General features: G+C 47.5%; 1 protein-coding gene across 1 annotated transcript in view; it reads right to left on the minus strand.

The window, feature by feature from the left end:
- LOC126645371 (tetraspanin-15-like) overlaps positions 1–26,830 on the minus strand; it is a 52,764-nt gene that overhangs the window by 12,359 nt on the left and 13,575 nt on the right. Inside the window, exons 2-5 of the mRNA XM_050325732.1 lie at positions 21,188–21,300; positions 12,730–12,915; positions 7,000–7,074; positions 3,847–3,942 (exon numbers count right to left, since the gene is read on the minus strand). Of these exons, the coding sequence (XP_050181689.1) occupies positions 3,847–3,942; positions 7,000–7,074; positions 12,730–12,915; positions 21,188–21,300 (470 nt within the window). The remainder of the gene's footprint in view (positions 1–3,846; positions 3,943–6,999; positions 7,075–12,729; positions 12,916–21,187; positions 21,301–26,830) is intronic.

Below are 26,830 nucleotides of genomic sequence, written 5' to 3' on the forward strand. Positions count from 1 at the left end.
AGTGTCCAAGGCCAGGTTGGAGCATCCTGGTTCTGTGGAAGGTGTCCCTGCCCATGGCAGGGGGTGGCACTGGGTGATCTCCAAGGTCCCTTCCCACCCAAACCATTCCATGTCCTTGCCCATCTCTGGCAGCTCCAGCTCCGTCCCACCAGCAGCACTGGGGGGTCTCAGCCCCTCCTCAGCTCCAGCCCAGAGGCAGCTGAAAGACTTGGCTTTAACCTGGCACTGTGATGGATTTCAACTGGCAGGGAGTGGGGGGAGATGGGATTTTGGGAAGGGATTCTTCCCTGGGAGGGTGGGGAGGGGCTGGCTCAGATTGCCCAGAGAAGACCTGAGAGCCCCTTCCAGGGGGCTCCAAGAGCTGGAGAGGGACTGGGGACAAGGGATGGAGGGACAGGACACAGGGAATGGCTTCCCAGTGGAAAAGTGGGGATTTAGATGGATATTGGGAAGGGATTGTTGGCTGTGAGGGTGTTGAGGGGCTGGGCTGGAATTCCCAGAGAAGCTGTGGCTGCCCCTGGATCCCTGGGAGTGTCCAAGGCCAGGTTGGATCATCCTGGTCTATGGAAGGTGTCCCTGCCCATGGCAGGGGGTGGAATGGGCTGACCTTTGAGCTCCCATCCAACCCCACCCATCCCAAAACTCCCCCACATCCCCCTCACTTCCCTTCCCCTCCATCCCCAGCCCTGACAGCCCCAAGGATCTCCTGCTCTCAGGACCCTGAAATGAGGAGCTGCAGACCCCCTGTCAAAGCAGCAGGGTGGCTGTTCAGCCCTTGGCAATCCTGATTTAGGACCTGGGGCACTTCCAGAGTCAGCTCTGCCTGGAGCCCAGCAAAGCTCAGGCTCATTCAAGCCTGATTGATTTAATTCCAGGTGATTAATCCATCTTATTCTCGAGGGGAGATGGCTCTTCCAGCCCCTGAATGAACAGATTTCTTGGCTCTTGGAGGCAGCTCAGTTGGTGCCATTCAATGCTAATAAGGCTCCTGAAATCTAGCAGGGATTTCTCCTCCTGTCAGGTTAAATTAGGGATCAAATGCTGCAGCTACAAAGGGGGAAAAAAAATAAAATAAAAAAAAAAAGCTGCTTTTTTTCTTCTCTTCCCACAATGAAGGCAAAAAAATATTAATGAAAGTCATTCTCTGTTCTCCCCAGGGTTTGTTGCAAAGCAAATCATCCCTTCTTGTGGTAAATAAATTTGAATACTTGCATTTTTTTTTTCCCCCCAGAAAGAAAAGCCTGGAGGGGCAGGAGGGGGAAGGGGGTGAGAGGAAAAAAAACCCAGGTTTTCCCCAATTTTTAAGCACCAAACTCTCCAAGGAGCAGTTTTTGCAGAGGATTAACCCTCTGAGTATCTGATCCCCCCGAGGGGTAACACTTGGCCAGGGGGAGTAGGAGAAGCCACAACTCTGGGGGGTTCTCCCACCCCAAAATGGGCAAAAACCCCAATTTACCACTAATTTCTGACTTCCCACCTCTAATCCCTCGGTTGTTTTTAATCCCACCCGTGTCAGTGAGGGAAGAGCAGCTCCCAGGTCCCACCTGAGCAGCTCTGAGTGTCCAAACCTGCCCCCACCCCCTGGGAAATGAGGATTTATCCCAGCTCTGACATCCCCCTGGAAGGAGCCCCGCTGGGAGAGCTGCCTTTAATCCTTCCCAGGAGAAGGGAGGAGGTTCAAAAGCACAACATCTCATCTCTCTCTGAGCTTTACTTGGGGTTTTTGGGGCGAGAACTGAAGCTCTGGCAGCCCTTTGAAATTCAAATGGAACTTCCCTCTTCCCCTTGTACCAGCAGACCATTAAAAATGATCAGAGAGGGAGAACTGAGAGTGGCTGGCACCAAACCTGGCTGGATCTGCCTTTTAAGAGAAGGAAAGTTGATTTTCTGGCAGCTGAGCAGCCCAGTTTACTCTGAGAGGATGAAAAGTTGGTGTCAGCACGGAGGGATCACCCCCAGGGCTGCTTTTTTTTTGGGTAAAACACAAGCCCAGAGCAGCCTGTGACCATCATTTACTGTGAATTGTTGCCACTTTTCTCACTAAAACCCTTGGATGAGCTCATTATTAATGACAAATTAATTTTTAAGGCCAGATTTACGTGGAAGGGGCCACAGCTTTTAGCACAGAGAGAGACTTGGAGACGTGGATCTTCCACTGAAAATTCATGTTAAAAAGGGGAATAATAACTCAAGGGAAGGAGTAGAGGGGAAAAAATGTTGTAAAAAAGGGGGGGGAGATTGTTTGATAAGAGTCTGAACCTCGGTGGTTTGGAGATCCAGGAACATTCCCATAAATAAATCCAATTTATCTGGAGCTTTGTGGTCCGAGGCTCCTCCAGGGTGGCTCCAGCAAGGACTTTCTGCCCCCATTTATCATCCAGAGGTCTGAATTCCAGCCTCCTTTCGGGGAGGTGGGAGTAAAACCTGGGAAACCCTCTGATCTTGCTCGGAATTGAGACCTTCAGAGCGTTCTCAGCCTGATTGATGAGCTCAGCTCCAAGGCAAGGGCAGGTGTTTAACCCAAGACAGGAGAGCTCAGAGGGCCCTTAAATTCCAACCCCATCACAGAGGAAGGAGCTTCCAATCTCTTTTTCTTCCTAGAAAAGCAGGAGACTCCCAGATTTGGGGGATGCTTCTCAATGAAAGGAGAGAAACTGGGCTGAGGGGAGAAGGCAACTTTCACCTGGAAGGAGCTTTGCTGGGAAAGCCAAACCAGGAGCCAAAAAAAACCCCTGAAATTCCCCTCCTGCACCTCGAGTTTTGAGAGGTTTCCACTGTTTGTTTGTTTTTGTTTGTTTTTTTCCCATTTATAAATGTTTTGAGCCAAGTAGTCCCTCCATGGTGACTCAAATAAATGTTAAACCTAAATATCCTTAAAATATGAGCAAACCTTCATCCCCCAAATCCCCAGATGTGGCACTTGTGGATGTGGTTTAGGGCTGGGTTGGACTTAAGAGCTGTTGATCCTTAGGTGGGGGGGTCCCTTCCACCTCGGAATATTCCGTGATTTGGTGACTTGGAGAGATCTTAGGGGGCTTTTCCCACCTCAGTGGGTCTGTGGGGAGGCTGGAGGTCACCTCTTCTTCCAGAAAACCTCCAGGTTTCCCACGGGAACAAGGGCTTGGCCAGGTCCTGGTGCCACCTGAGCCAGGAGACCCCCCCAAGGTGCCTCTCTCAGGGTTTCTGCATCCCTGGAGCAGCTTCAAGAAATTTTATTTTCCCCCTCCACCTCCCTCTCAGCAGGTTGGGGAAGATCCAAACAAGCTCCCAGGTTTTTAGGCCCTGATTTCCCAGAGAAAAATGGGAATATAAACCCCCTGGAGTGGCTCATTCTGCAGTGAGGAGCAGGAGATGCTCTTTGCAGCCACACAGATGTCAGAAGAATTCACCAAAAAACCCCCTTAGGGAGCAGAAGTGGCCAAAAAAAAAACCACCTCCCCCACTCACCCCCCTGCAAACCCAACCAGGTCAAGATATTCCAAGCAAAGCAGCCAAGGGATGGGAATAAACTGAAATAAAAGAAATAAACTTAAATAACTAAATAAAATAAACTTAAATAACTAAATAAAATAAACTTAAATAAAATAAATAAACTTAAATAGATAAATAAATAAATAAAATAAAGTTAAATAAAATAAATAAAATAAATTAATAAATAAAATAAATTAATAAATTGAAATAAATAAACTTAAATAAATTAAAATAGACTTAAAGAAACTTAAATAAAATTAAATTTAAAAAAAACACAGGGAAAAGGGATGCTTGTGCTTCAGGGGTGAGTGGAGCCAAGAATTCCATGGAAAATCCCATGGAAAATCTGCCCTCAGACCCCTCCCCCAACCAAACCTTCTGCTGCACAAAGTCCAGGATGTTCTTGAAGTCCAGGTCATCGTAGTAGTGCCTGATGCCCTCCTGGATGTTGGAGTGGAAAACCTCGTTCATCTGGGGACAGAAATCCCAAAACCACGGCTCAGGGATGGAAAATATCTCAAACCATCAGGTTTTTTTTCTCAGAGCTGTGGTTGGAGGAGGAATTTCACCCAGGAAAAAGGCTATTTTTGGGGAGCAAATTCCATGATTTTTGAGCTCTCTGGGTTGGAGCTCCCATGGAATGTGTCCTTTCCCTGCACATCCAAGTAGACCCACCCACCTTTCTCAACTTTTTATTATTTCCCAATATTTTTCCTTTGCTTCTTAATTATTTACCCATTTTATATTAGTGATTTTTTCCTTATTATTGATTTCTAAAATTTTCTTTTCCTTTTTATTGATTTTTTCTTATTGATTTTTTCTTATTGATTTTTCATTATTGATTTTTTCTTATTATCGATCGTTAGTACTTATTTTTTCCTTTTTATTGATTTTTCCATATTGTTGATTTTTTCCCATTACTGATTGATTACCAATTTTTTCCTTTTCATTTTTTCCTTATTCATTTCTTTATGATTGATTTTTTTCCTTTCTGTTGACTTTTCTTTTAGCTTTTGATTGATTTTTCCTCTTATTTTTTCCTTATTGTTGATTTTTTTAATATCGATTTTTTCCTTATTATTAATTTTTAATATTTCTTTCTTCCTTTTTATTGATTTTCTCTTATCTCTTTTTTTTAATTTATTTTTCCCTTGTTATTGATACTTTCTCCTATATTGATTTTTCCTTATTGATTTTTCCTTATTATTGACTTTTTAATTATTTTTCTCCTTTTATTGATTTTCCCTTATTACTGATTTTTTGCCATTGATTTTTTTCCTTATTATTGACTTCTTTATTATTGATTTTTTTTCACGAATATCAACGAGAGGGGAAAAAAAGAACTTTATTCTGAGTTAGAAAGAGGTGAAAGAGGGGGAAAGGAAACGTTGCTTTGCATAAATTAACTCTGACAGGAAAATTAGAGGTTGGGAAGAGCAGGAACAGGGAGAAGAAGGTGGAAAAAAAGAGGAGTGAAGGCACCTCAGCTGCAAAGAAAACACAACCAGGGGGGCTCAAACAGCTCAGGTGGGAGTTTTATTAAGATTTTAATTCAGTTTAGTAAGATTATCATTCAATTTATTACGATTTGAATTCCTGGTTTGCTCCCCTTTAACAACACAACAGAAAATACTCAGTTTTTACCCTTTTTCCTGCCTATTTTTTCCCCAGAAAGGCTCATCCCAGGCTCCTCCTGCCCCTCAGGAAACCTCCTGAATTAAATCCTGGCTTTAAGGTGGGACAGAAATGTCACAGGGTTAATTCAATCCTGGTTACAAGACCCCTCCAATCCCTTTAATCTCCAACCCCCATTTGCATCTCCACAATATTTCAATATTCAGCAGTTCCAGGGCCACTAAATTAATTCCTCCTCGCTGCTTATTTACCCCCAAATCCAATTAAATACGTTTTTAAGGAGTTTAATAAACAGCCATTGTTCCAAATGAGATTTTGTGCCTCCAACCAATTTCAGGTCAAGTGGATTCCTCACTTGTCAGACCTTTCTTTCCTCCCTCCCCCCCGTGTTGTTTGATTTTTTTAATTAAGTTTTGATATCGCCCTTTCAATTTAAATTAAGGGACAATTTAGGCCTTAATGGATTCTGCTCCTTGCAGGAGTTTCATCAGGAGGATTCAGTCCCTTCCCCAGATGATCCCTGGCAGTGCAGGATGGGTGCTGGGCACCGATCCTGAGCCTCAGATTTGGAGCAAAGCAGAGCATTTAATTCTTAATTAATTAAAAAACACAAACCACTGTGCAAGTGGCAGCGCTTTTGATTTGCTGTTTGTGGGCTCAAGCAATTTGATTTTCCTGGGAGCAGCACTGAGGATTCAGGGATCAGAGGGGTTTGGGGAGTGGTTGTAGCACCCCAAAGGCAAAGCCCTCCCCCACAACCTTTGGGGCTCAGAAATCCCAAATCCCGGTTCCTGGGCTGATCCCTCAGCCTGGGCAGCAGATGATGGGGGGGATTCTGCCCCCTCTGCCCCTCAGGTGAGACTCCACCTGCAGAGCTGCTCCAGCCCTGGAATTCCCACAATCAGAAGGACTTGGAGCTGCTGGAGAGAGTCCAGAGGAGGCCACGGAGCTGCTCCCAGGGCTGGAGCCCCTCTGCTCTGGAGCCAGGCTGGGAGAGCTGGGGGGTTATCCTGGAGAAGAGAAGGATCCAGAGACCTGAGAGCCCCTTGCAGGGCCTGAAGGGGCTCCAGGAGAGCTGGGGAGGGACTGGGGACAAGGGATGGAGGGACAGGACACAGGGAATGGCTTCCCAGTGGAAAAGTGGGGATTTAGATGGGATATTGAGAAGGGATTGTTGGCTGTGAGGGTGTTGAAGGGCTGGGCTGGGATTCCCAGAGAAGCTGTGGCTGCCCCTGGATCCCTGGAAGCATCCAAGGTCAGGTTGGATCATCCTGGTCTATGGAAGGTGTCTCTGCCCATGGCAGGGGGTGGGAATGGATGGGCTTTGATGTCCCTCCCCCCCAAACCATTCTGGGACTCTGGGATGGGTTTGGAATCACTGAGGTGTTTTGTCCATCAGGGAATCGATTTTCAGAGCTTGGAATCAGAAATCCCAGAGGTTTTTTTCCCCTCCCTGAGCCAGCAGAGATTGGTATTGGCTGTTTAATCACTGGATCGATTGCAGGGCTGAGATGAAATTGGGGCCAGCAGAGTTTCTGCAGCAGGGGGTGGAGGGTGGCCAGAAAGGGCATCACTGGCAGCATTTCTGGTCCTGCAGGCTCAGCTCTGACTCAGACCCATCCTTGGGACTGCAGCCAGCAGCTCACCCAATTAAGGAGAGGAGCTTAATGAGTCTTCAAGAAAAAAAAAAACCCACAGTTTTTTGGCTGAGACTCCGTGGCTCCATCAGGGGCTCTGGGTGGTGCTGGAGATCCACCACGGCTTTGGAGCACCAGCAGCAGCCCCAGCAGAGCAATGAAAACCATCCATTTCCAGGAATCACAGATAATTGAGGGCTTTCCTGCCTGCTGACCGGAGTTTGTCACCACTCAGAGGCCTCCTGGCCGCACCCACCTTGTTCTCGAAGATGATTTCGATGAAGAGCAGCAGCAGCTCCGTGAGGAAGATCACCAGCAGCACCCAGAAGAACTGAAATGAGGGAAGGAAGGGTTAGCCCAGCTCTATGTCCAGTTGTGCCACCAGGAGACCTGAGAGTGGCTGTGAAATCTCCTCCAAAGAGCTCAACCCTAACAAGGAAAGATGTTTGTTCCCTTCAGGAAAGCGAGGAAGGAAAGGTGGAAGGAGCCAGGATGCCAAATTCTGTCTCCTTTAGTCCCTCTCTGAGAGGTCCCATCCAGCTTCAAATCCCACTTTGGAAGAGTGGAAAGAAAGCTCTGCTCAGCTCCCACTTGTCTCCCCAAAGTTTCCTCCCCCAGCTCTTCTTCACCCCCCAAAAAAAACCCCTGAATGGAGCATCCAAACCCTCCTGGACAGAGCAGAAAGTGTCTCTTTTTGTGTTGTTTGTTTTCCCAAGGATTGCAGGAATTGCAATTTTGGAGCCTCACCAGGTAAAGGAATGTGGACGGTTCCCATGGCAACCAGCTAAAAACCCCCAAAAAACAAGATTTAAAAAAAAAAAAAATTCCACATAACTGTAACAAAATATTCACATAATAATGGATAGTAATAATATATAATATAATAAAATATTCACATAATAATGTATAGTAATAATATATAGTATAATAGTATAACAATATTATGTTTTAATATAGAATATAATATAGAATATAGTAATAATATGTAATATATTATAATAATATTATATATGTTATTAGCAATATTCTAATATTGCTAGACCAATATTATTATACCAATACATCATGTAATAAAGAAAATATAATAAAGAATATACTATAGGAAGATATATTATCAGAGTATATGTTATCTGTAATTTAATAATATATAATACATAAGAATATTATGGTCTCATATTATATATAATATATATTATGTTAGTTAATATATATAAGAATATATTATGGTCTCATATTATATTGGTCTCATTATTATATATTATGTTAGTCTCTTATATAGGATATATAATATATATTATGTTAGTCTCACATATTATATATGTTAGTCTCTTATTATAATATATAATATACATCATGTTATTATCTTACAGGATATATAATATATATTATGTTAGTCTCATATATTATATATTAATCATAAATAAAGTAATAATCAATTTTAAAAAATCAGCATTTTTTATCTTAAATGGTAAAATAAAGAGCAAACCCCCCCCTCCATTAAACAGCATTTCATCCTGCCCAGAGCTGCCCTAAGTTTGCAGCAAGTTGGGAATCATAAAACAACTGCAAAAATAATAATCAGGATGAAAAATGATGTTCCCCCCACTCCCAATTTTTTTTTTTTTTCAGGGAGAGAAACTCCCCACCTAAACCTCGATCTCACCCAAGGCCAGCAAAGAGCTGCTTTGTTCTCATTAAAATTAAAGCTCAATTCTTACTAAATAAACAGTGGGCCCAGCCAGGTCCCTCTGAAGAGCTCAGCACGTTCCCTAAATAAAATAATGTGGGTTTTTTTATGGCTAAAAGAGCGTCCTGGGCACAGGGAGCTGTTGCTGTGCTGCTCAAACAGGAGCTGCTCTGCCAAATCTGGGCTTTGTTGTCCTGGTTTTTTCTCTTTGGAGGAGCCATCCCTGACAGATTTTAGGGTTGTGTTGGTTTGCTTTTTTTGCTTGGTTTTTTTTCTTGCTTCAAAGCAGCTCTGAGAGCTGGGAATAAACAACGATTTGGGGGCTTTTCAGAAGGAACAGCCAAGCCCGAGGAAGGGCCAGGTGACATCAGGGAGAGGTGGTGGCTTTAAAAGCATCTTTTAAAGTTTCAATTTTTTTTGAGGGGGGGAAAGATCTGGGTTCACCTTTCTGGGAGGCAGAAAAGATGATTTAGTGGCCTCCCAGGCGGAGTGAGAGGTTTATTTATCACCCAGCTCAGCGTTCAGAGGCTGCACATTCCCTGTGTTCCCATTTATCCAGAGGGAACAACCAGTTCCAAAACACTGGGGATGCTACCTGGTGACTTCTGCTCTCAACCCCCAAAAAAAAAACCAAACCAGGGGGATTTGTGCTTTGGAGGAAGAGAAATTAAATCCAACACCTTTCTTTTTAGCTGGAGGATGGCAAGTCCAGATTTTCCAGCCTTTGGGGGTGATATTTGTAGGACAAACCCTTTCCTTGCAGTGGGACTGACGTGGCCCCTTTGCTTGGGGGAGTGATGTTAAAAATGGCTAAAAATCAAAATTGCTGGGGGTTATTTGCATGAAGACAGACTGAACCTGTTCCCACAGGCTTGGAGTGAGGAGCAAATTCCCTCTAACCCCTCTCAAATCTCATCCCAGGGGAGTTTGTGGCACCTTCTCTTTAAGGCCTGAGCATTATTAAATTTTTCTCAGCCAAAAAGCCGTCAGATTTCTGGAGTTCAGCAGCAGTTCCTGCTCTGCCTGCAGTGTTTTCATGCTCAGTTCATCAAGAGGGCAGAAGGATTCAAGAGCAGCATCTCCACCCTCAGCATCTCCTCAGTGTCCTGCTGCAAAATCCCCAGGAATGTGTTGGTGGGTTCCTTTCTTCTCATGGTTTTGGGGTTATTTCCTGGGCTCTCCAGAAATCACCGCCCTCCTTCTCCCCCTCGTTATCTCATCCTTTGCTGATGGAGGAAGTGGAGCATCAAAAAGCAAATATTTTCCTTTCTGAGCCCCCACGTGCTGCTGGGGTGGGTGGAAAGGACAGGATTTGGGGAGATTTTTGGTGTTTTGTTGATTGTTCAGCCTGTTTTCCTTGCGGGGGTGGCATCACAGCAGCTCTTCCCAGGCAGAGTTTGCTCTGATTAAACATCAATCCCAGATTTCCCTGGTGCTTGTCCTTATTCCAGGAGCTTTTCCATCCTTCCTGCATCTCACAGAAGCACAGAGCCAGGGAGTGGCTGGAAGGAACCCTAAATATCCAACTGGAATTCCTGGGAGCCCCAGATAGTCCATCCAAGTCCCACAGTTGCCCCTCTGCCCTTTTTCTTGGAGGCCAAATTTGCCCCCCCCACCAGACCTGCCAAAAAACCTCCTTTCCCCACTTTTTTTTTGGCTTTTATAACCTTCAGCTGGGTTATTTTTGGCTGCTTTTAACCCTCCCCCCTCATCTCAAGAGCAGGGTGGCTGCAGCATCCAGAACACGCTGATTTTCCCCAAAATCCACCCCAAAAAGGAGGTTTTTACGGGCAGGGATGGATGTCACCTCTTAGACCTTCCTTCCCTCCACTTTCAGGACCATTAAATTAAATTAACTGTTTTAAGCTATCCCATTAACTCTTTTAAACTTTCATCAATACCTCTTTTAAACTATTTCATCATCAACTCTTTTAAACTATTTAATTATTCCATTAAACTCTTTCATACCCAAATCAAACATCAAAATGGGTCAAGTGCAGGCACTGCCCCCCCCCCAAAATATTAATTCTTTTAAACTATTCAATTCACTCTTTCAAACTATTCAATTCATCCTTTCAAGCTATTCAATTAACTCTTTAAAACTCTTCCATGAATAACTGTTTTAAACTCTCCCATTAATGTTTTTAACTCTTTCATTAATAACTGCTTAAAACTATTCCACTAATAAGTGTTCTAACTCTTCCATGAATAACTCTCTTAAACTATTTCACTAATAACTGTTTTAAACAATTCCATTAATAACTGTTTCAACTCTTCCATTAATAACTGTTTTAAACAATTCCATTAATATCTGTTTTAACTCTTCCATTAATCCCTGTTTTAAGCCATTTCACCAGTGACTCAAACTATTTCACAACTGTTTCCTCAGCCAGTCTTTAAAATGATTTCCTAATTCCACTAAACCATTTCACTCTTTCAAACCATTTTCACCCGATTCCAAATGCAGAAATAAAGATGAGGGGATTTATTCCTTTATTTACTGGTCTTTTCAGCTCCTCTGTTTGAAGCTCCATTTCCAGGGCCTGCTCCTGGGGATGATTTGAGGCCGGCACAGGGATGTGTCACAACGTTTTCCACCTTAATTCTGGCCTTTTTCCCCTCATAAAATCAGGGAATAAAACCCAGCTGCTTGGCCCAGCTCAGCTCCAAGAGCTCCTTGTGTGGCTCTGATTGCTCTGATTCAGAATCAGCAGGAGCTGAGGCTCCTTCAGGGGGGATTTATCTTGCCAGGAGAACAATTGCCCATCCACACAATGGCCCCCTGATTGGCAACCTCGTGCTCCTCTTCAAACCCTAAAATCTGTGCTTTGCCATCATTTCACCTCTTCAAATCCTAAAATCTGTGCTTTGTCATCATTTCACCTCTTCAAATCCTAAAATCTGTGCTGTGCCATCATTTCACCTCTTCAAATCCTAAAATCTGTGCTGTGCCATCATTAACCTCTTCAACCCCTAAAATCTCTCCTGTGCCATCATTTCACCTCTTCAAACCCTAAAATCTGTGCTTTGTCATCATTTCACCTCTTCAAACCCTAAAATCTGTGCTGTGCCATCATTAACCTCTTCAACCCCTAAAATCTGTGCTTTGCCATCATTTAACTCTATTTTATATATATAACTCTCTAATAATTTTATTATAATTATAATAATAATTAAAAGAATCCATAATAATTTTATAAATATAACTCCATAATTTTCTAATCCTTCACAGTTGGTTTTTCTCTTTGGCTTTACAACTTTGCATTTAGAAATCATTTTCCCTCCAGAGCTGAGTTTTTGTTGGGGTGGAGAACATTTCACCTGCCTTTTTTTTTGTCCACCTGCTGTCCAAGCTCTCACCCTTTTCCTCCTCTTGGCTGATCCCAAGGCAGGAGAAGCACTTCCAGTTCCTGATAACGCCCCTGAATCCCCGTCAATCCTGATTCCACCACTCAGAGAGGATTTGCAAGTGGCAAATTGACACATCAGAGGGTGGGAATTGTCCCTGGCGACAGAAATCTGAGCTCGTTTGTGTTTCACGGCTCGTTGGACAAATCAAATCTTCAACGGCAGCAGCTTGAGGGAACCAAATAATCCCAATCCTGCCCCTGTGGGTTGGGATTTTCTCCCTGTGGATCTCAGCAGCTTCATTCCTGCCCTGGGGAATAACCCACAACAGGAGTTTTGTCCCCAGAATTCCCCTTCCAAACCCCCTGTCTGGAGGCAGAGCTGTCACCCCCACGAGGAGCTGCAGGGAAGGTGCTCAACACACCACAAAAAATCCCTGGAAAGCAGGTTGGAAGTGAACAGCTTTGCCTTAAATCCTGGATCTCTTCCAATTTGGACTTCCCAGGGGATTTTTTCCCTCTGTTTACAACTCCCCTGTGGAAGGAAACGAAGCTGTTTTCTCTTGGCATCGTCACAGGTAAAATCAGCTCAGCAGTGGAGATTTTGCTCCACCAGAGGTGAGATCTCAGCCCCCAAAACAATCCCCTTGTCATCCCAGGAGGAAGGACCAGCCTGCTGGGAAGGATCCAGGCACGGAAAACTGGGCAATTGGCTGTTTCAAACACAATTTAAATAGGAAATGAGGGCATTTTACACCAACTTAAATCCATCCTCTCCCCACTCCCTCTCCACCAACCCATGGCTGAGTTGAGAGGGTGGAGAAGCAACACCAGGCAGGATTTCCATCCAGAAAGGGATTTCAATCCACCCAAAGTCGTGGTGATGACTCAGGATACACCAATTTTCCTCCCTGAGATGCCCTCAGCCCCCAGCCCACCCCAAGGGTCTCACCATCTTCAGCAGGGTCCGGTTGTCCCGGAGGCTCCCCACGACTCCCACAAAGGACACCACGAACATGGTGACCCCCAGCAGGAGCAGGATGATGGCTGGAGCCAGGAAAATCCCTTCCAGGGTCTTGTGCTTCTGCCTCTCCACCTCGGCGTAAATCCCCACGCACAGGATCACCAGGCCCAGGATCTGCAAGGGAGGCACCGAGGGGGATTCGTCACCAGCGGGGAAAAGGAGAGGTTTGGTGGGAGAGGTGAAGGTGGGAGATGTCCAAGGACAACTCAGAGAGCTTTAGGATGTTCAGCATCCAATCCCACAGAGCTTTGGGATGTTCAGCATCCAGTCCCAAACCCATAGATCTTTAGGATCTTCAACATCCAATCCCAAACCCGCAGAGTTTTGGGATGTTCAGCATCCAATCCCAATCCCAAACCCAGAGCTTTGGGATGTTCAGCATCCAATCCCAAACCCACAGAACTTTGGGATGTTCAGCATCCAATCCCAAACCCACAGAATTTTGGGATGTTCAGCATCCAATCCCAATCCCACAGAGCTTTGGGATGTTCAGCACCCAATCCCTCAGAACTTTGGGATGTTCAACATCCAATCCCACACCCACAGAGCTTTGGGATGTTCAACATCCAATCCCACACCCACAGAGCTTTGGGATGTTCAGCATCCAATCCCAATCCCACAGAGCTTTGGGGTGTTCAGCATCCAATCCCACAGAACTTTGGGATGTTCAGCATCCAATCCCAAGCCCACAGAGCTTTGGGATGTTCAACATCCAATTCCAAACCCACAGAACTTTGGGATGTTCAACATCCAATCCCACACCCACAGAGCTTTGGGATGTTCAGCATCCAATCCCCACTCTCCCTCTTCCCACACCCCACCCCTCAATTAAAGCCGAGCTCAGTGCACCCCCACCAACTAAACTCGAGCTTAGAGCACCTCCCCAAATTAAACCCGAGCTCAGAGCACCTCCCCCAGTTAAACCCGAGCTCAGTGGAACACCCACCCGAGCTCAGAGTGCCACCACAAAGCGCTTTTGATCCCTGGATGAGAAGCACCATAAAAATCCCCATGGATTATTTCTGACAACTTCCCTCCCCCTCCAACGAACCAGCCCTAATTGACAAGGAGAGTCGAACGACGCCGGGATAAAACCGGGCTCAAAAAAGGGCTCTTTGCGTCCCTTCAGCTCGTTCAGCATCAAAGCCCGCGCCGTTATCCCGTTATCCCGAGGGATCGGCGCTGTCAGGAGCTGTTCCATCGCCCCGGGCGAGTGGCTGCTCAGCCGGCCCCGAGCTGACACCTCACAAGGGCAGAGAGGAAACCGAGGAGCTTCCAGAGCCTTCCTCATCCTCCTTTTCCAGCCCTTTCCCATCCCAAATCACGGCGGGAGAATCCTGGAAACCCCCCAGCCCACAGGCAAAACCCTGCATCTCCAAACAGGAGAAAAAAACTCCTTTTCTGCTCCTTTTCTCCTCCTTTCCCCCTTATTTTTCCCCTCCTTTTCCACTCATTTCCCCCCTTCTTTTTCCCCTCCTTTCCCATTCCCTTTTCCCTTCCTTTCTCACTACTTTCCCCACTCCTTTTCCACTCCCTTCCCCCTCCTTTCCCACTCCTTTTTCACTCTTCCCCCTACTTTTCCCATTCCTTTTCCACTCTTCCCCCTCTCCTTTTCCCTTCCCTTTTCCCTTTCCTTTCTCATTACTTTTCCCACTCCTTTTCCACTCCCTTCCCCCTCCTTCTCCCACTCCTTTTTCACTCTTTTCCTTTTCCATTTTTTTCACTCCTTTTCTATCACTTCCACCTTCACTGCTCCTAACGAGCCTCCACAAACTCTTCCTGCTAATTCACCCCAACAATTCAATCCTTAATTTTTGAGTACAATCCTTGTTTTTTTTTGGAAGGTTGAGCTTTTCCTTCTCTGCCTGGCCACTGTTTCTGGTGTGTTTTTGTCGCTATTTCAGGTCCATCAATCACTGCTTGTTCCAGGCTCCATCTCAGCTATAAAGGAACCAAAATCTCTCAAAACCTGACATTTTAGACTCGTGATATTTTACAGACACTTTGATTATTTGAAACTAAACAGGCAGAAACCGAACAGGCAGCAACTAAACAGACAAGGCCCATTAATGACAACAGGCTTTTAATCACAGTTTCATCTTTACACTCTATTTTAAGCCTCGCTTTGGGGCCTTGGGATTAGGTTTGATTTCATGTTTATCCCTTTTACCGTGTCCCAGGAAACACATTTGGCTCTGGAAGTGAGGGGGGAGATCCATTAATACCCACCATGCATCCCCCATTAATCCCAAACATTCCCCCACGTGCCAATCAGAGCCACTTTCCCTGCTTTAATTAATCCATCTGTGATCAGAGGGAGGGAAGAGAGGATGGAAAGGACAGGGAGCAAACCCAGGAGGGGGTTCAAGAGCTGGAGGCTTGTTTGGGATGAGGAGGGAGCCTGTTTGGGATGAGGAGGGAGACTGTTTGGGATGAGGAAGGAGCCTGTTTAGGATGAGCTTCACCTGCCAGCAGGGGAAGAGGAAAACCCAGAAGGGTTTTCGTTGTCCATTGCTTCAAAATTGCTTTTCTAGGGCTGAAAAGCATCCCTGGGAAGTTGAAAGCACGTGGAATGGATGAGGCTGCTGCACATCCCTCCAAATCTCCGAGGCCCGATGGGATTCATCCAGGAATCCTCAAGGATGCTGCTGATGTCACTGCAAAAGCTCTCTCAGTGATTTTTGAGGGATCTGGGGAATCCAGTGAGGTCCCAGCTCACTGGAAGTTGGGGATTGTTGTCCTGATTTTCAAGAAGGAAAATCCAGGCCTGTCACTGTCACTTCAGTGCCTGGGGAAATTATGGAGAAGATTATTCTGGGAGGGACTGGAAAACACCTGAAGGACAACCCAGTCACAGGTCACAGCCAGCAGGGCTTCAGGATAGGAGAGTCCTGCTGATCCAACCTGATTTCCCTGAGATCCAACCTGAGCCTGCCCTGCCACAGCTCCAGCCCTTCCCTGGGTGCTGTCCCTGCTCAGTCCCTGCCCCTCCTCTGCCCCTGCCCATCCCCACACCCCACCACCTAAAAAACCACGTGCCAATTAAAAAAAAATAATGAGTTTTTTCTACCCAAAGCGGCTTCAGGCACACACAAAAAAAAGCCTCTTGCAAAGCAACTCACACCTCGAGGCAGGGAACAGAGATCCTGGAAAGTCTCTCGGCGAGGCAGATTGCGAAGGAAGGCAGAACATACTGAGTTTTGGAAGGGTGAGCGGGGAATAATGTTGCAGCATGAGTGGCAGAGGGATTTGGATGGGGAGAAAGAGAAACATTCCCTGAAAAGCAGCGTTTCTGTGAGGGGGGGAAAAAAAAGCTGGATTTGGAGCAGCGTCAAAGCCTTTGCCAGGACCTGCCGTGCTGCAGAGGGAGTAATTAATCCTTTACTTCCCCAAAAACCTGATCATCCCTACCCTCTTTGGAAGGTTTAGAACATGGAAAAATTCCCACATCCCCCCCTCCTGGCAAAGCCTGGGTGTCCTGGTTTTCATCACTGGCATTTTCGGGGCTGGGGAGGTGTGGGGGGGATGTTTTTGCCTCGAATTCCTTCAGCACGGATATTTTGGAGTCCTGGCATCGCAACCCTTTTCCTCCCCCCTCACACGCTCGGTGACAGAAGGAGTTTTGCTGCTAAATCCTCTGTAGTTAAACCTTAATTGCCCGCTGATCGCCTAAACGGGGTGGAAATGCCAGGAGAGAAAGTTGGGAATTGCCACCCGTCAGAGAGAGAAAAAGGAAATCTGCGTTTTCCCCTCTAACAAGAGGGTGATTATCCCATCTCTACATCAGAACCGCCCTGGGATGGAACAATCATCACCACGGGGGTGGCTGAACCCCCCACCAAGGCGTCCTGCACCGATTCTCTTCATAAACCCGGGTTGAAACTCGGATTTTAACCCCAGCCCTGTGTGATTTTAGTGCTTCCCGGAGCTGGGAGCGGGCAGGGAATGGGGAAAGTGCCCCAGGATGTCCAAGCTCCCCTCCCACCCCACAAACGACCCCCGGGAGCTGCTCCCACCCCTCCCTGTCGCCTTCCTTTGGACATCTAAAATTGCAAACTTGAATTTCTCAGCTTGCTGGTGACCGACCCTTCCCCACAGGGCAGAATTTCCACAGCTCCAAACCCGCAGCTGAACCTTTCCCAGGGGATTTGGGAAGACCTGCCAGGCTGTTCCAACGCTGGGATGAGGCTTTTGTGCAGCTCCCTCTGACACCAAGAAACAAAACAACTGTCAGAGCAGAAACCAGGGAAATTTCAACCCCTGGAGGGGGTTGGTTAAAAACCTGACAGTTTAAGGAGCTTTTCTCCGGGTGCTGAGGAGCTGCTGGAGCTCCTTCCCCACCTTTGCAGCCCTTTCCCAAAGCTGTTTTTGGCTCCAATTTTGTCTCTCAGCAGGATAACAAAGACGCTGGTTTTCCTCTCCAGGCATTTCTCTGACAGCCAGGGAAGAGCTGGGTGAAGAACTGGGAATCTGGGAGAGCTAAAGGTGGGAATTCCTGGTGGAAATCACTGTCCCACTGGTGGCAGAGTTGTTTAGAGACCTGGCAGTGGGATGAGAGGCAGAAAATAACCCAACACACAGCTCTGCTGCTGCTGACGGGGTTTGGGGGGTGCCAGAATCTCAGAGTCATTCAGGTTGGAAAAGATCTCCAGGATCACCCAGTCCACCCTGTGCCTGATTCCCACCTTGTCCCCCAGCCCAGAGCACTGAGTGCCACGGCCAGGCCTGCCTTGGACACCTCCAGGGCTGGGGACTCCAAACCTGCCAGGGCCTGACCACCCTTTCCAGGCAGAAATTCCATCCCAGGGAGCCACCTCCTCTCTCAGGGGAGGTTGGGACAGCAAGTCCTTGGCTCATGGGATAGATCCATTGGCTCCTTTGGGTGGGAAAAGCCCTCTAAGGTCACTGAGTTCACTGCCAAGGCCACCACTGACCCCTGTCCCCAGGTGCCACATGCACAGGGCTGTTCAGTTCCCTCAGGGATGGGGATTCCACCACTGCCCAGGGCTGGACAGCCCTTTCCAGGAAGGAATTTCCCCAATGTCCAACCTGCCCCTCCCCTGGCACAGCCTGGGCCATTCCTCTCCTCCTGTCCCTGTTCCCTGGGAGCAGAGCCTGACCTCTCTTCATCTCCCCCCTCCTGTCAGGGATTGCAGAGCCAGAAGGTCCCCCCTGAGCCTCCTTTTCTCCAGGCTGAGCACCCCCAGCTCCCTCAGCTGCTCCTGCTGCTCCAGCCCCACATCTTGAGGCCACTTTCCACTCCACACCCAAGAGGTGCCACATCCCCCTCGTCCCCGAAAGCCCCAAGTGACAAAACCGACCACAAGAGAACCAACAGGAACCACAAACCCCAGGGGGATCAAACCAGCACAACAACCCCAAACCCTGCCAAGGTCCAGCCCCCGAAAGTGGCTTTTTTTTCCAGAGGGAATGGCATGAACTGGATGAGTCAAGGCTGTGTTAGCACAAGGCAGTGATTCCTCCTCGCTCAGGGACAGCAGAAGTCACGACGCCGGTGCCGTTGAGCCCACACTGAGCGTGTGAGTCAGAGCAGAGGTCCAGGAGCAGCTCAGGGAACGGGGCAGCACTTCCCTCTCCAGCCAAGGTGACCAGAAGTGCGAAAATAAAAGGCAAAATTGAATTTGCAAAGCCTTGTCTTGCAGCAGAATCATCCTCCCCACCTTCTGCAGGCTTCAAATTCACGGCTGCTCCTCCCCAAGGGGGGTTCTAAGTGGCTTTTTAATATTTAAGGGTTTATTTTCCACTCTTTGGGAAAGGATGAGCCTCCCCTTGCCTGGTGGATTCACCAGGATGCCCAGCTGAAGCCCCCGAAGTGCCTCAGAAAATGTGATTTAGAAAGGGCTGGATGGTTTTAGTCACTGAAAGTAGAACCTTGGGATTAATAACACCATGATTAATTGCGTCATATAAAGGCTCAACTGCCAACAGTGAGTAGAAATGTGAAAAACAGGCTTTTAGAAGGGTCAATTAAAATATCTTCTCTCAATTTTATGGGAAAAGTAAGAAAAGGAAAGAAGGGTTCCTCCGTGGAAAGAAAACTCCAAGCCTTTGCTCCACTGAATCCTCACTGAGGATTAAAACCTCCCACCCAAAACCAGCCCATGGTGCCCAAACCCCTCTGCCCTTTGCTCCAAGTCTGGTTTAAAGCCTCTCCCAGGCTCATCCCTCACATTTTTAGGGATTTTTCCAGCTGTACCAAAGCACTGGGAAGGATTCCGAGGCTCTAAATCCATGTTTTTTGCAGGCTGGGACAAGCCTTGGATGGATCTCCCCCTTAAAGCTCCTCATTCCTTCCTGGTCAACCAACCCCACTCTTATCCCACTGGATTTTCCTCTCAGGAGATTTCAAACCCTTCCTGAAATCCAAGTTCCTTCACAATCCTTTTGTTTTTTTTGGTTTTGTTTTTCTGGAATGCATTTTTCCAGGGACAAACCAGCCTGGTCACGGCTCATTAACGAACCTTTGAGGGTCTGGACAGCTCCAGTGAATTAATTTGGTGCAAATGAGGCCAGAAATAGGTCAGGCTGAAAGGCTCCCTGGAGCTGCACAATCCCTGTGGATCCCTTGGAGCGGGATCCCTCTGGAAGGACCATCCCAGGGCTGAAGGCAGGTAGGGTGGGAGCCATTCAAAGTGCCTTTTTTCCCTACTGATTTTCCATTCTTTAGGAAATTATGAGGCTTTTCTCACCCCACTGAGCCTCCCCAAATTCCTCAGCAATTAATAAACATTTAGAAATGAAATTATCCCATTGTTAATCCATGTTTCAAAGCACGGCCTTAGTTTTAGGCGCAGATTAATTAGGATTATTTTCCATTTTTTGGGAATTGTGAGTCTCTTCTTGCTGGTGGATTCACCCCACTGAGCCCCCAGAATTCCTCAGCAATTAATGAACATTTAGAAATTAAATTATCCCAGGGTTAATCCACGTTCCAGAGCACAGATCCAACCTTGGGTGCAGGTTAATCAGGATTAAATCCTCCTCCCAACCTCTCCAGCAGCTCAAAGGCATCTGGGGAAACCTCAGAGCGAGGGGAACTTGGTTCTTGAGAGAGACCAAAACCTCAGCTTTCCCCACAGATTAATTTTGCAGCCAAGAACTGCTTGTAAAATATTGTAAAATATTGTAAAACCAGCTAGAAATGGGAGAAGAAAGTGGATTTTTGGGTGCAGGGCAGGAATCCCTCACCCCTTGGGACCTTCCCACCCACCACACCACGAGGAAATCAGTGAGATATTCTCCAAAAAATCCCCCTTTTTTGGTTATTGAGGGTGAACCCTGCCCTTTCCAAGGAGTTAAATCATTTAAACAATACATAAATAGGGAATTAAAAAGCATTTTCAAGCCCTTCACACCCTCCCTGGGCACCTGCACGGGGATTTCTGTGCAATTAGACACAAACACACCCAGCAAGGGCACGAGGGTTATTTAGCCCTCAGGAGGAAATATTTGTAAATAGACTCAGGATTATGTAAGATTGAGCCTTAAAAAAAAAAACCCAAAAAATCACTTTATATCTCCTGAAGACCCTAAAAGGATGTGGGATTTCTGCCTTCCCCTTCCCCTGCCCTGACACTTTGCACCTCCCAGGTGCAGGGAAGTGCTGGCCACAGTTCAGTGATTCCAAACTGCTTAAAGACAGGTTTATTTTTAAGTTTTAAAATTATAGAAGTGGAGAAAAACTCCCCTTCCTTCATGTCTGAGATGGGCAGGGGGGATCTGACCGTGCCATGGGGTGAAAACACTGAATTTCCTTGGTTTTTCAGCTCCAAAAACGTCACTCACGGCCACAGAAGATTCCCAGGAACGGTTCTAGGGCAGGAAAATCGCAGGGAGGAGCTTTAAAAGCCACCAAAATCCCATTTTTTTTCCCCCAAAATTGTCAGTTTGGGCCCCAACCAGCACCGAGCACAAAAGGGGCTTCGCTGCACCAGCAGCTGATGGTTTGGAAGGGAAAATTTGGGCTTTGAAAAGCCAATTTCAAGCCTTGAGGGGGGAAATTTGGACACTGAAAAATCAAATCCAACCTGTGAGGGGGAAATTTGGAGACTGAAAAATCAAATCCAATCTGTGAGGGGGAAATTTGGACACTGAAAAGCCAAATCCAACCCACAGAGAGGGAAATTTGGAAAATCCAACCCACAGGAGGGGGAACGTGGACACTGAAAATCCAAATCAAACCCACGGCGGGGAGGAGAGGGAAATTTGGGAAATCCAACCCACAGAGGGGGAAATTTGGGAAATCCAATCCACAGAGGGGGAAATTTGGACACTGAAAAGTCAAATCCAACCCTCAGGGGGCGGATTTTTTTTTTTGGAGGGGGGGGAACACCGGGAAAGATGGAAAAGGAACCGGAGCACCTACCGAGAAGAGGGTGGAGTAGGTGGAGAGGGCAAATTTGATGCTGTAGTAATAGAGGTGGGAATTCTGGCACTGGGAATCTTGGGCCATCCCTGGAGCTCCTTCCTGGCGGGTTCCTGAGGGGTAAAAAAAAAAAATAACACAGCACAGAAACAAGGCTTGAACTTGAACTGCTCGTTCCAACTTCCGCCTGGCAGGAGCCGGAGCAATCAGGGGGAAGGAGAAGTTAACCCTTTGCTGAGGTTGGGGCTGGGTTTTCCTGCCCAAGAGCTGCTGCAAAACTCAGCTTAAGTTGGGGTTTAAATCAATTACCACCTCCAAAAAAATGGGTGGGTGGTAAATGAATCTTTAACAGAGAAATTGGTGCAATCCTGGAAAGTGTTGAAATCCTGCAGGGGTGATTTCGCAGTAGCAAAGGGTGAAGGGGAAGCTCAAAATCTGGGAGGAATTCACCACTGGGAGCCTGGAATTGTCTGGAGTCACCTGCGGTGCCTCCCTGTCAACAGCTGTGAGGAGGAAGGAGGAGTGGGAAGGACTTGGGGGTGTAAAATGTACCAGGGAGAGTAAAAATGTACCAGGGAGGGTAAAAGGGATGTTTGATAAATAGAGCAGAAAGGAGGGCTGGGAAAAGTTGTGGCTCCAGTTGGTCTGTGGTGATGGAAAGGGGATCCACAGGACAAGGGGAGCCCCCAGATCAGGGCAGTCCCCAGAAAAAGAGGACCCTGGAGAAGGGGAACATCCAAAATAGGGGATTATCCAGACAACAGAAGCATCCAGACAAGGAGACCCCCAGGACAAGGGGAACTCCTGGACAAGGGAAGGATCCAGACAAGGGGAGCCCTCAAATAAGGGGAGTGCCAGGACAAAGGGAGTCCCCAGACAAGGTGGTTATTCAGATAAAGGCAGAATCCAAACATGGGGACCCCCTGGGACAAGGGAAGGAGCCAGACACAGGAAGCCCCCAAATAAGGGGAACACCCAGACAAGGGGAGCATCCAAACAATGGGAGCATCCAGAGAGGAGTCCTGGGACAAGGGGAGCCCCAGAGGAGGGAAGCCCTGGGACAAGTTTTCCAATCATCAAAGGCCAGCAGATCCCCAAAAATTGAGGCCATCGCACTTCACAGGGAACAATTGGGTGAAACACATACCAAAAAAAATGACATTTCTGGCCACAATTTCACTGCAGCTGACTGTGCTCAGGCTCAACATGCAAAGCAAGAAGTCGAATTTCTGCCCATTTTTTAAAGCTGCCCTAAAATGAACTTTGAATGGTCATTTAGGAGCATGAAATCACTGCAGCCTGGTTCTCTAAAATGAACTTTTGGGGTGTTGAGGGCTGGTTAAGAGCAGCAATTTAAAGCAGATTAAAGCCTCAGCTCCACAGGTAAAGCTCAACATCACCTGCAATCCCCACCTTCATTTGAGGCCACCCTTACAGGAGTTATTCACTGTCAAACTTTGGTTTGTCCCAGGGATTTCAGGCTCTCTCCCCTTCTCCCTAAACCCCAGAAACCCCCAAATCTCTGCCAGAATAAACCGGGCCAGAACATTCCGAGTTCCTCCCCATAATTAACACCCAATATTCTACAAGAGGTTAATTATCCCATGCAATTCCTTCCCCCCAAAAAAACCCCAGATTTGTGCCTGCAGGGATGGGAACAGCAATAAAACCCTCTGGCTGCTTTTATAGGGTGCTTTTAATGCGCTCAGGAAAGGAGGGATTTGCTCTCCATGGGCTGATTTTTGCTGTCACTCAGACCCTGCAGTCCCACTCCAGTGCTCAAAATTATTTTACTACCCTTAAAAATACCTAAATGTCCATTTTTTTAATAATTCGAAGCCATCCCAGCCCGTGGCAGGGGAGTGGAACTCGATATTTAAGGTCCCTCCCAACCCAACCCCCTCTGTGATAAAATTCCCTTCACCAGGAATCCAAAGACCTTTAAATTTTTTTCTTTTTTTTTTTTTACTTTCCCAAGCAAACAAAATTGAATTCCCTGCTTCCCTTTCTGCAAAGGAGATGATGAAGCAGCAGAGCTTTTCCGGATGCTTTTCCTGTTGGGTGCAGAGGGAGATGCACTCGGGAGATGAGTCGGCAGGAACCGACCTTAAATACCCATTTATTTTTCCTAACAACGCCCTAATGGGCAGATAATGAGCAAGCCCCTCTGGGCACGAGGGAGGGGAGGGCAGAGCTGTAAAAAAAAAACCCCAAAAAACCTTCATCCCAAGCGCAAAAGATCCCACAATCCGAATTTAAACGGGACTCGAAACTTCATTGACGTCGCTGTTGATACGGAGGGAGCAGGAGGGAGGCGGGAATAGCGGAGGGTTTATTCCTGAATAATAGTTTTATTCCCGAATATTTTTATTCCTGAATATTTTTCCCGCTCTGGCGATGCTGCAGGAGCTGATGGGGGGGATGTGGAGTGGCTCAATCCTTTATTTAGGGGGGTTAATTATTAACAGGCCCCGGGCAATCATTAACTCAGGAGGGGATGACTCAGCTCGTGTTTCAGGCTCGGGACCAAAAGGGACCTTCAAACCCACAAACAGCCAAAATTTGGGGGGTTTCAGCCGTTTGGGGGGGTTGATGCTGCTGCTGGAGGGATTTCCCACCAATTCCCAGAGGATGGGGATTCACTTTAAACTTCAGGCCCCAAAAATCACTCTGGGCTTTACAGGGGGAAAGTTTCCTATAATAATCCAGTAAAATAAAATAAAATAAATAAAATAAAAATAATAAAATAAATAAACTAAATAAAATTAAAAATACAAATAAATAAATAAATAAAATAAAATAAAAACCTGAGGCTGCAAGGAGAACATCCCAAACCCTCTGAGGGACTCAGGGGTGCCCTCAGAGTGCTCTGTTGGTTCCATGTGCAACCAGGAGAGGAGATGCTGCTCCTTCCTCCTTGTGGGATTCCCTGGAATATGAACTGGAAATCACTGGCATGGTGAGCTCAGTGAGCCCAGGAACCCAAATGCCACCCAAATGCCACTCCAAATGCCACTGCAATGCCACTCAGCTTCACTGCTTTTACCTTTACAGGTGAAATTTTGCCCCCTCTGAAACACAAAGAGGAGCTTAAACAGGATTTGTGGGTACCTGGGGGTAAGAAGGAGACCATAAATAAACACATGAGCACTGTGCAAGCAGCCAGAGGAGGGGAAAGGGACTTAGGGAGATTTTAAGGTAGGATTTAAGGTCAAAAAACTGGAGCTGGGGCCTGCAGAGATGCAGGCAGTGGTTTTGTTGAGCTGCAGCAGTGCCTTGTCCTCAGCCATTCCCTGTGTCCTGTCCCTCCATCCCTTGTCCCCAGTCCTTCTCCAGCTCTCCTGGAGCCCCTTCAGGCCCTGCAAGGAGCTCTCAGGTCTCCCTGGATCCTTCCCTTCTCCAGGATAACCCCCCAGCTCTCCCAGCCTGGCTCCAGAGCTGAGGGGCTCCAGCCCTGGGAGCAGCTCCGTGGGCTCCTCTGGTCTTGCTCCAGCAGATCCACAACCACCTCCTGCTGGGGTGGCCCCCAGATGGGTGGGAATGGCCAGTTTGGAGCTGGAAGTGACACAAAACCAGCCTTTATTTGCTGCTCCAGTGCCTGGATTCTCTGCCTTAACGCTGCCCTTTGCATAAATTAATTAGGGAGGCTTTTCCCAGGATGCTGCTGCCATTCCCTAGAGCCCAGGGGAGGAGGGATAAGCACTAATTTGAGGATTAGCACTCCAGGCAGGCTCAGGGCTGCCCACCTGGGAACACTGCTGGGATGGGATCCATCCAGCTCTCCACAAGGATTGCTCAGCACAGACTCACTCCGTGCTCATGGTCAAATAAACCTGGAAAATCCCACCTCAAACCTCAGCTGGGGGCAAGGTGAGCACAATCATTTGCCACTGGTGGCACAGGGAGGGGGAAAATTCCTGCTTTCTGCAGCTCTGGTGTGACAGGGAGTAAAGCCAAGCCTGGCTTTAATGGATTTCAACCAGCAGGGAGTGGGGGATGATGGGATTTTGGGAAGGGATTCTTCCCTGGGAGGATGGGGATGCCCAGAGAAGACCTGAGAGCCCCTTCCAGGGCCTGAAGGGGCTCCAAGAGCTGGAGAGGGACTGGGGACAAGGGATGGAGGGACAGGACACAGGGGATGGTGCCCAAAGAGGGCTGTGACTGCACCCCATGGAGGGGTGACCCAGATTGGAGCAGTTCCTGAGGGACTGACCCACATTGGAGCAGCTCCTGAGGGACTGATCCCTGTGGGAAGGGACCTGGAGCAGTTCCTGAGGGATTGACCCCGTGGGAAGGGATCTGGAGCAGATCCTGAGGGACTGACCCCGAGGGAAGGGATCTGGAGCAGCTCCTGAAGGACTGACCCCGTGGGAAGGGATCTGGAGCAGATCCTGAGGGACTGATCCCATGGGAAGGGACCTGGAGCAGTTCCTGAAGGATTGACCCCATGGGAAGGGACCTGGAGCAGTTCCTGAGGGACTGACCCCATGGGAAGGGACCTGGAGCAGTTCCTGAGGGACTGATCCCACGGGAAGGCACCCCCATTGGAGCAGTTCTCCCAATCTTTATCCCAACTCCTGGACCTTGCCCTGTGTTTTCCCTCCCATCCACCTGGGAAGGGCAGCAGTGACAGGAGCAGCTCTGGGGGGTTCCTGGAACCAAGCAGGGCCATCCCACTGCACCAGGCAGCGATTAAAGTGGCAAAAAACATGGATTTTTCCCACTGCAAATCCTGGCACAGCTGGATCTGCTCCGAGGAACAAAGTGAGCAGCAGGAGGCTGGGAGGAGGAATCGCTCCGAGGAGCTGGGATAATGAGCAGGCAGAGCTGGGAGATGATGAGCAGGAATAAAACCAGAGCATTAAAGAGCAATTTTCTGATTTGTAAAACACTGATTACATGAGGAGGACGGGGAGCAGGGCTGGGAAGAGCCAGGCCTTGGCATCACACCACGGGGAAAAAAGGGATGTGGAGAGGAGGGAATTGCTCACTCTCCACTCCAGCATCTTGCTGGGTGTGGATCCATCTGCAGAGCATCACTTTTAATGGCCTGGGACACAGCAGTGCTCCAGAAATCCACATTATCCCCCCTTTGGGAAGCACTGACCTCCCCTGCACAGTCCCAGCCCTGCACTCTCCTCAGGGAAGGCAGGACAGCAATTCCTGTTATTCTGTATAATCCACTGCTATTCCCAAGGTCTGGACGTGCCCAGAGCTTCTCCCTCCTTCCTGGCAGCTCCCAAATGCCTCATTCCCCGGGGACACTGCTTTGGTTTTTCCCCATTTCCCTCCATTTTTAACTATTTTAGTGTCTCCTTTCAGGTCACGTACGTGGTGCATGTGGATAAAATCACAGAGAGCTCAGCTGGGTTAAAAAACCCATCACACAGACCTGGTGGGGCACCTGAGAGACCCTGATCAGGGCAAAATATCCCTGAAAATTTCAGCTGGCAGTGCCAAAAGCTACAGACACTGCTGGGCTTGTGGCCCCCAAAATTGGGCTTTGCCAGCAGAGAAGCTGTAGCTGAAAATGAAGTTGTGGCTCATCCTTGGCAGATTTTTCCAGGCTCTTAAAAAATTATTTAATAGTTCACACAACTCAAGAAAACAGGAATTTGATCCCATTTTCTCTGCAAGTTTGTT

Source organism: Myiozetetes cayanensis, unplaced genomic scaffold (assembly GCF_022539395.1).
Source record: "Myiozetetes cayanensis isolate MyiCay16 unplaced genomic scaffold, myiCay2020 scf30, whole genome shotgun sequence".
Taxonomy (NCBI): Eukaryota; Metazoa; Chordata; class Aves; order Passeriformes; family Tyrannidae; genus Myiozetetes; species Myiozetetes cayanensis.